Genomic DNA, 10,457 nt, shown 5'->3' on the forward strand with positions numbered 1-10,457 from the left:
CTAGTGAGGTCTTACATGTATTGATGCCCATATTAACAAAGAGATGCAAGTCTCCAAGTGTGGCTTTCACATAAAACAAATTCTTATCCTGCTGAGCATTCGAGCTAACAGATAAATGCGGTTTATTTGTGCATCATTGATGGAGTACTGATGTTGGCTTGAAATTCTGCTGTGCAAGATTTTGGCTCACGGGGAAGTGTCTTGTGGGTTAATTCAGATGCGAAGACTCCACACATTAAAGAAGAACCTCCGCCCTGTTCTACCAACAATTCTATACCTCTCCTCATCTAAACACACACACCGTGTCATGTCAGTCAATCATCACCACACCCAGACCTCCCAAACGCAACAATGACCTCATGAAAACACTTCTGGGTTTTATATCTGGGTTTCCTCTTTCCTGCTCAGACAGAATGAATGTGACCTCAGACCTGGAAGAAAGAAATATGCATGCCATTTGTGGATAAACACCCACTGATTTTCTGACTGAAAACAAAGAGTGTTATTAATGGTTTTGAGAATGTTACTATATGGTTGCTATAGGGTGTTCTGTGTGGTTTTTACTGTTTTTGTCCATAGACTGAAAGTCAATGGGGTCCAAAACAACCCTGGACCCCATCGATTTTTCATTGTGGACACAAGACGTGTCTCAAATTATCATCTTTTAGGTTTATGAGCTAGAAAGATTTGGAACAATGAAGGTAAGTAAATGATGACATAATTATAATTTTGGGGTGAACTAACTCTTTAACTCATAGGATTCACCCTGGTGAAAAAGCGCAATTAAATATGCGTTTGTATAGTGTACTTCAAATCTTAAAATAATATTCTAGCAAATTTGTACAAAAATAATATAATATGAAATTAAAGTGTACTTAAAGAGTATACACTTTCTTGACTATGTTTCTTAACCCTAGAATGCATAAAGGGGGTCAAATTGTGTTGACAGCATGCTGTGATTTTTGAAAGATTTTTTCATTGAAAAGATTGATTTATTTGATATTCCATGAATTCTTCAAAAAAAAAACCTTGTTTCTGACCCTCATCAATGTAATTTTCATTTTTTTTGGCCACAAGAATGCATAAAGGGGGTCAAATTTGACCCGTATTCATTTCCTATGGAATTCTGGCAAAACAGTATTTTTGGATACCTTTTTGTCAATAATAATATTTATTTTCTTAAAACTTTATGGATTACCTGTGAATTATTTTTGTTGCTTTTTATTACACATTTTTATTTATTTGCCATTAACATGCAATTTTGTCAAAAAAAAACAAAACAAAAAACACATAACATTCAGTTTGCGCTTAGGTATATTCTTTTAAAGTATATTATTTTCATACTAAGTACTGCTAAAGTGTACTGCTTTTTCACACAGGGCTAAAATAAATAAATATCCATAAATATAAATCTTACTGTACACTCTGACCTAAAGTTATTTCCCACTATGCCTTTACCACTTTTCTCACTATGTCTATGTCTTCAATCATATGTTGCAACATTTTTAAAATGTCAGACATCTGGAGATGGGGAGATGTATGTCAAGTGACAATGATTTATTTGATCTGAATTATGTATGGTTGCATACTGTATTATACAGTATACCACATAGTGAAGTGCAAAATGCATAACATTACATTGTGTGTTATCAAGTAAAAACACAGCAACTGATTTTAGAAAGTTTATTTGAACTATTTTACGCAAAATGTGAAATTTGACACATACTGTAAATGCAACATACAAAACATTGTAACTCATCCAGGAGTAATCATAAGTAACCACTTATATTGAGTGACTACAATCTTAAATATCTGGGGATGATAAATCTGAGCTTTATAATAGGAATATTGTACCACAAAATATTTACAATGAGAATTTAATATTTTACAAAATGAATAGCTAAAATAATGACATTTACATAACATTTAACATCCCACCCCTCCAAAATTTGATTGGCACAGAGTTAAATGATATTTGGCTGTTAAATGATTTCACAACACATTTCGCAAATCTTGAATGTATGAATAAACATTATGGCACAAAGCTGTGTAAAACAGGTTACACTTTATACTTGTTCAGTATCCTTAACTGTACCCCTATTTACAGTGGTAAAAGGTTTGGGGACTGATAATGAACTACATAGAAAATGAGACATGCAAGTCCTTAAACTCTTTAGTTGAGGGTAAAAATATATTCCCAAATAACGTTGACTCACTTTAACACCTCATCTCAATCATTATACCAATAAAGAAAACAATGTGCTCCTATAAATGGTGTATTTCCTTATTCACCAGGCCCAATTACGAAAACGCCCACCGCGTCAGATTTTGGACCTTCATTGGCCAACAAAGTGAACATTGTAGGTCAGCTGATGGCCATTGTCCCATGCATACAGCACCTTATCTTTGGGATTGTAGTCCACTTGGGTCACAAAGGCGTACTCATTTGTGAACGGCAAACGTGGAGCGGCCTCCGTGTTCGTGTGCGTATCGTAGGCGTACAAAATCTCGCCCTCTTTCTGGTTGTAGACGTCAATGGCGTACAGCACGCCACACACGATGAAGCAGTTTCCATACGAGTTGCGTTTCAGCCCAGTCCTCCATGTCGTCTCCTTCTTCATGGAGAGGTCGCTTGGGTCCAGCTTGCTGATGACGATGACTTCGTGTTGGGAGTAGTCGTAATCCAGCGCTGGGTAGATCACCCAGAGGCCACTCTCGTCTACGGCGAAATCGATGTCTGAATGGCCTCGCCATTTCCAGGGAGTGGTGTCCTCGTAGACCGCATCATGAAGCTGAGTCCAAGCTGCCACGTAGCGCATTCGCAAGTCATATTTGATGATGTTTTTGGTGAAGGCTCTGTTATAATAGAAGGCACCGTTGTAGACCACATGACCAGTTCCTATCCAGTTGTAGGGAAGCTTGTAGAGGTTACTCCAGCGACCTATTGATTATGATACAATTTGTTATTAGTTACACAATAAAGGCCATCATGAATATTCTCATACCTATTCTCAACTGCAGTTAACTCAAACCATAATGGGGGAAATTACTGCCTGCATTGTTTTAACACCTAATTCTCAAGAAATTTTACAAATCAGTACTTAAGTTTTCGCTGAATGCCATTTTTCATAGTGCAATTCTCCATGTAGCAGGCCAGATTTTGAGGACTCCCAAAACTGCAATACTGACAACTGAATTGGCTCTCAAAAATGCCATGGTCTTGCTATATGTCTGGTTTTAGCGCTCTTCTCCATGATCAATCATTATATCATTCAATTACTGCTGCCACAAAAAAACATGTATGACTAAAACATAATAAAATAAAATAAAATGTACAACTTTTGTGAATTAGGGATGATCTATATTCTAATTTACATAAAAAAGAGACATTTCACCAATTCAAATAGTTAAGGTACAGTGCTATTTTATTGCATGCACATAATTAGCAAACAAGAATTACTGCTGTAAACTACCATGGAAAAGGTACACAGTTGTTTAATGAATTTACCCCTCTTTGTTTTTGACTGTTTTTACCTTGTTTGAAGTTCTCCAGGTTGCGGAACTCCACCAGGTTATTGCCGTAGTAGTAGTTTGTAACATAGATCTTGTTGTCTTTGGCCACTGGGTCTTTCATCCAGGCTCCTTCATTCCGTCCATAACTGTGATGCTTCTCTGGAATCTCCACTGAAGCAAGGGTGCCCTCGCAGTCTAGAGATTTACCTATTCAAATAATAATACATAAAATTCCATTTTACACATATCCCATGAAAGTCTAGAGAATGTGCGTGTATATATGTGTATATATGTTTATGTTACATTCCCGACATGTTTGCGAAAGGCATTCAGTGGAAGGACAGTAATGTGTCAGAGCTGACAAGTATTACATGTGACAGCTCTATATACAAGCAAAACATAAATGTTTTTTTATATTGCCTGCGTTTAAATTAGCTGGTTTCCGTGGCAGATCACACAATAAATTAACATGTAATCGCTTGCTTTAATGTCCTCTGTGTTTACTTCCGTATAACAGCGTGGCGTCTTTTTTATCGTTCTTTTGCGCATGTGCAAAATATGAAAAGGCAATGCAGAAAAGCTGAGTGCATGTGGCGGAAGACAAAACGTGTAGTCCATTATAACATCTATACAGCCTTCATGCTTTCAATGTGGAACTAGGCAAAGCTAGACAGACTTTCTTCTCAAATATTATAAACAGAAACACAAATAACACGCGCACTCTTTTTGCTAGTGTAGAGAGTCTAACAAACCCCCCAAGCCAGATTCCCAGTGAAATGCTCTCAGACAGCAAATGCGATGAGTTTGCTTCCTTCTTCTCTGAGACAATCTAAAATATCAGAAAGGCGATCAGCATATCCTCGTGTGACACTGAGGTAAGACAGATCAGAACACATTGTCAGAAAGTTGCTATGTCCGATTTCAAAGAAATTAATGCTAAAATTTTGGAAGAAAGAGTACAGCACCTTAAAACTTCAACCTGCGCCCTTGACACACTCCCCACCTCCTTTTTCAAAAGTGTGTTAAACTGTTTAGAAGCAGTTCTCCTAGAAGTGGTAAACCCCTCATTTCTCTCTGGGACTTTTCCAAAGTCCCTTAAAAACTGCAGTTGTCAAGCCCCTCCTGAAAAAGAGCAATCTGGATAGCAACATATTGAGCAATTACAGACCGATCTCAAATCTTCCTTTCAGAGCCAAGATCATTGAAAAAGTTGTCTTCAATCAGCTGAACAACTTCCTAATCTCAAATGAATACTTTGACAATTTTCAATCTGGTTTCCGACCGCACCACAGCACAGAGACAGCGCTCATAAAGATAATAAATGATATTCGCTTAAATAGTGATTCAGGCAAAACATCAGTTCTGGTACAACTCGACCTCAGTGCTGCATTTGACACTGTCGATCACAACATACTTCTTGACAGGCTGGAAAACTGGGTCTGGCTTTCTGGAATAGTCCTAAAATGGTTCAGGTCATACTTAGGAGGGAGAGATTATTATGTGAGTATAGGTGACCATAAGTCTGAATGGATATCCATGACATGCGGAGTCCCTCAAGGCTCAATTCTTGCGTCACTCTTGTTCAACCAGTACATGCTCCCAATGAGCCAAATAATGAAAATGAACCAAATTGCTTACCACAGCTATGCAGATGACTCACAGATTTACTTAGCCTATCGCCTAATGATTACAGCCCCATTGACTCCCTGTGCCAATGCATTGATGAAGTCAACAGTTGGATGTGGCAAAACTTTCTTCGGTTAGGCAAAATAAATTGTACCTGCTTTGTGCAAATGCGTCTTTCCTCCACTGCCCATTGGTTTCTCTGAAGCAGGTGTTGACAGGGTTGAATTCATGATTGGCACTTCCCTGGTGGTTGCTAGTGTGGTGCTTGTTGTTGTCACAGCAACAAGCGTAGTGGTGGTTGTTATTGGCGGTACAGTCGACGTTATTTCAGAGGCTTCCAAGACTAGCTCGGAGCCCCTTTTGTCCTCGGTTTGGTGGCCAGTGTGGGTTTTGGCTGGGTTTTCTGAAAAGAGCAGTAAGAGAAAGACAGGGAGGGTTTGAAAGGAACATTACAACTCTTGGCCTAAAGTTTTACCCCAAGCATTTCAGATTCCTCACATCAAAAGAATTATTAATGAGATGTTGCACTCGAAGAAACTTCCTGCATTGTAACCCAGTCTCTGCCTGCAATGCTTGGATTCGACATTCCTACACTGAATCCATTTCATCTCATGCCATGTACAACAGATCTCCGTAAAGACAATGTCAGTGGAGAGACCCTAATCTGAGCTTTCTCTTCCTGCACTGTGGGACTGTCTGGAACATTAAACATATGGACATGAGCGCAGGAGAGAGTACATCAGATATTAATACACACACCAACCATCACTGCCATTCTGTCATTCAAGGACACAGGGCCATTACTGTAATAGTTTAGGACACCTCAACAAACTTTTGATTATTTTCACTTCCCTTCATGTCAAGTTTTTTTAGACACAATGTAAATGATTTCATCCCAGAGGAAAGTTATTGGTGATACTGCTGATGAAATAAAGAAATACAGACCAGCCTTTCACTAAAATAACTTAAGTTTGTTGCCGCCTCTCAAGAGATGCATTTAAAGCAGGGTTTCTCAAACTCGGTCCTGGAGGGCCACTGTCCTGCACAGTTTTGCTCCAACCCTGATCAAACACAAAGAGATAGTTCACCCAAAAATGAAAATTCTGTCATCATTTACTCGCCCTCAACAACTTGAGGGTGAGTAAATTATGATAGACTTTTCATTTTTTTGGGTGAACTAACCCTTTAAAACAAGAGCAAAACTAATAAAACGACTATACTGTAGATTTCATGTCCAGATTCATGAAAAGGAAACCCATTTTCCTAACCATGGGCTATTCTGGTGTTCACAATTACTACAGTGTTTTAACAAGGAATAAGATAAGTGGAAAGGGATTTTGGAGGATTTTTTATAGAGAATATGTCAGAGATCCAGTCTTAAAAGAGGTTTGTGGAATATAAACAATAAGATGTTTCTCTCAACTTTCTGCTTGCAATGTTTTATTTGCAGGTTCACTGTAGCATTCTCAAAGCCGTGGGTCACAAAAGGGTACAGCTGCAAACAACTATCCTAAAACTCAGCTAAGCAGTACATAAATATGAACATATTTTCACATGCATTCACAGCACAGTTGCTTACTGGTCCAATCAAAACATCTCATCCTCAAGTCTCTACGATGTGTTTTACCCATTTTATCACCCACAGTTAAGCCAGTTGCGTTCGGCCCTGGTAGAACTATACTGAGGTGACTAACATATTAATTGAACACAGATGTGATGTGCACGGTCTCCATACCTCTCTCTCCTCTCCCTGCTGAATGTGATTCAGAGTCCTCTGTCCTGGACGCTTTGTAATATGTGATCCCCCTGATGACTCCCGTCTGGTGGACTAAGGTCTTGGTTTTGGAGGTGGGGTCTGGCTTTACAAGTTTTGATGCTTTGGCAGGAGCCTCTTTCTTGGGCTTGACAGGTTTCTCTTTAGGCTGTTTGGGTGGAGGTTTGACAGCTGGGGGTTTCTTGTTGGGTGGTTTTAAGACCTCCTTGGACTTTTTACTTTCTGTGCCCTGGAATCATAAAGTTTTGAATTACAAGGCTGATCTTGTGCAATTGTGCGTGTGTGCTATTGTGTTGGAGAAACCGTGGGCAATATTTTAACGATCTAAGCGCATGGTCTAAAGCGCACGACCCAAGTGCACTTAGGGTGTGTCCAAATCCACTTTTGCTAGTTTAACGACGGGGAAAATGGTCTAAAAGGGTTATTCTCTTAATGAGTAATGGGTGTGTTTAAGCGTAATGTACAATAAACCGATCAGAGACTCATCTCCCATTCCCTTTAAAAGCCAGTTGTGCTTGCGCCATGGCGGATTCGCTATTTACATGGCGGAATTTGCAAGTGGAAAAACTGAACGCTTCTCTAGCGAGGAAACAGATATGCTCATGCGCGAGGTTAAAGGGCGCAAGCAGACCATCTACGGGACAAAGTGTATGCGCATTCTGGACCCGCCTATAGGTGCATATTACTAATGCGCTCTTTAAATAACAAAAAAATATTGCGGCATTGACTTTAGACCAGGTTTCAGTTGGTCAATGGCGCAGTATATTTAATTTGCCTCAAAATAGCAACGTGCCAACAATGCGCCTGAACAAACCTCATTTTCAGAACAGCACGCCCATGGGCGCATAAATGGGCGCAAATGCATTAACTATTTAAACAATGTGGCGCAGGACGTGAAAATGACAACTGCGGCGGGGTGAAACTAGCAAAAAAACACATTGTATGATAGGGCCATGTGTGTTACCTGTGCTTTACTGTCAGACGCTGCATCTTTCTGCAACAGCTGCAGTCCCAGGCTGGAGATCTCTTTCTTGATGCTCACCATGATGTCAGAGTAGTTCTCGTAGCGCTTTAGCTGATTAGACAGATTCACTACACTGTCTCTCACAAAGTCATTTTCCCTGGTAAGGTTTGTCTTTATGGTCTATGAAGAGATCATCAAAACAGTGTCATACTTCTGGCAATTTCCTTGAAGCTTGAATCTTTTATATACAATCTGATGGTTACCTCTTCTAATGTGTTCATCTGAGACACAACCTTGTTCATGTAGGCATGGACCTTCATTAGATCCATACTGTACAATGTTCCTTCCAGCAGATCCACCATGGAATGGAGCTAAACACAAACAGGATAATAAAGAATGTTTAAGCCAATATATTATTCGATATAAAACCATATCGGCATGGCTCTTGGACACTGCTCTTTTGAGCACTGTGGACAGCATCTGCATCATGCTGCTGATTACCACAGAAAACCATTTTGACTTTCAGTTAGAAAAAAAACAACTAATTCTGTCCATGTGTTTTTTTGTTATTTTTACCAGTTGAGGGGTCAATATTATTTTATGTTGTAACCAACAGCATCTGTGCCATGCTTTCCATTAACATAAAACATTTTTGACTCCCAGTAGAGAGGTTATTTTGCGTTTGGCACCTCTTGATGAATATGGTACAAATTCAGGCCTAAATATAAAAAAAATGTCAAATTAAGGCCTGAACAGCTTCATAAAAGACCAAGTTAAGGCCTAAACATCTTCTTTTTTTAAAATGGCAGATTAATGTCTGAATAATTTTTTTTTATGTCAAATTAAGGTCTGAACATCTTAAAAAAATGCCAAATTAAGGCCTGAACATATTGAAAATGCCAAATTGAGGCATGAACATCTTTTAAAAATACCAAATTAAGGTCTGAACATCTTGAAAATGCCAAATTGAGGCATGAATATTTTAAAAATGAAATCAAAGTAAGGCTTAAACATCTTCAAAAATGTCACACTAAGGCCAGAGCATAAAAAATAAATAAAAAAAAGCGAATTTTGATGGCCTCAAAATCATAAAAATGATTGATTTTGATGGCCTCAAAATCATAAAAATGTCAAAGTAAGCATGGAAATAAAAATGGTAAATGAAAATAAGTTAACCTTCATAAAAAGTTGATGTCAAAGTGTGTAATGCGTGTAATGGTCTTACACACTGTGTAAAGTGTGTAAGACCTCAGGAAGTCAAACTAAATATATGAGCTTATTTTATTTAAATGTGTTTTATTTTGCCATTATGCTGTTACTAAAATGTGTCTAAATAAATAGTGTTTAAAACATTACTTTTTGGTTCATAACTGATTGAATGGAAATGTAACAGATTTGTTGAGGTGGTATGATCCAAATCCCCATTTCAGTTCTTTTAAAAATGTACTTCAGTTTGGTGGCTATAGTGCAACTTAACTAAAAATGCCATGTAACTGGAACATTCTTTTAAACTAAAGTCAAGTTGAAAAATCAAGTCAAATATCAAAATCTTTTTTTGTAATTTTTTTTTTACCTTGAGTAGTTCAGGAGCTTGTTTCCTGAGTTTTTCTGTTCTCCATTCATTCTCACAAGGGTTGAGTGAGGATGGAGGAGCCGTGCAAGAACATTTACAGTCAGAGCCTGAGCTCACCGTCTCCACAGTGTAAAAATCATCCACTCGCAAGCTTCCGTCTCGGAGCCTCGTGCACGCCTCAATACTCAGCGGCCGCATCACACACTTACAGCGGCAGTCTGAACCCTCAGATATCATCCGGACCGGCTCCGGCTCACCAAAAATCTGACAGAGATAGACAATGTGAGAAAGTCAAACGTCAAAGAAAAAATATAAAACACATTTACAATAGAACTTTTTATACAATTCCATTCAAAAGTTTAGGGTTGGTAATGTTTTTGAAAGAAGTCTCTTATGTTACCAACCAAGGCTGCAGTAAAACAGTAAATTGTGAAATATTATTACAATTTAAAATAACTGTTTTCCATTTGAATATATTTTCACATTTAATTTAATTCTGTGATGGCAAATCTTAATTTCCAGCATCATTACTCCAGTCTTCAGTGTCACATGATCCTTCAGAAATCATTCTATATGATGATTTGCTGCTTAAGAAACATTTCTTATTATTATCAATTCAAGTTGTGCTGCTTAATAAAACATTTTAAGGATTCTTGATAAATAGAAAGTTCAAAAGAAAAACATTTATTTGAAATAGAAATCTTTTGTAACATTATAAACATTTTATCTGTCACATTATCTTGTTTTTGAATGACTGTCATATTCGTATAATATGGTGTAAACATTTATATGATTTTTGGGGAATTATGTGTAAAAAAGATGGAATAATTCTTATCACATCCAGCCTAAACATGAAGATCAACATAAATCCTTCAAGAGTTAGCAGAATGACACGTGATGCGATAGCGAACAAAACAAGTTTAACCCTTTCACGTCCCTCTTCAATCATCAGATTCAAGTCTTTCTGCACTTTAATTCACCGTAACTGACTTTGTCTGTCGGCTTGA

The 10,457-nt window shown here is 38.0% G+C and overlaps 1 protein-coding gene across 1 annotated transcript; it reads right to left on the reverse strand.

Moving 5' to 3' along the window:
• Positions 1-1,669: 1,669 nt before the first annotated feature.
• LOC309491826 (olfactomedin-like protein 2A) lies at positions 1,670-9,732 on the reverse strand. The gene is made up of 7 exons (XM_082190853.1): positions 9,451-9,732; positions 8,141-8,248; positions 7,878-8,057; positions 6,875-7,142; positions 5,294-5,542; positions 3,535-3,720; positions 1,670-2,941 (listed from the first exon to the last, which is right to left on the reverse strand). The coding sequence occupies exons 1-7, from the start codon at positions 9,685-9,687 to the stop codon at positions 2,337-2,339; spliced, it is 1,833 nt and encodes a 610-aa protein (XP_082046979.1). The 5' UTR covers positions 9,688-9,732; the 3' UTR covers positions 1,670-2,336.
• Positions 9,733-10,457: the final 725 nt, after the last annotated feature.

This window comes from Leuciscus leuciscus, assembly GCF_965113295.1.
Source record: "Leuciscus leuciscus genome assembly, contig: HAP1_SCAFFOLD_609, whole genome shotgun sequence".
In the NCBI taxonomy this organism is placed as follows: domain Eukaryota; kingdom Metazoa; phylum Chordata; class Actinopteri; order Cypriniformes; family Leuciscidae; genus Leuciscus; species Leuciscus leuciscus.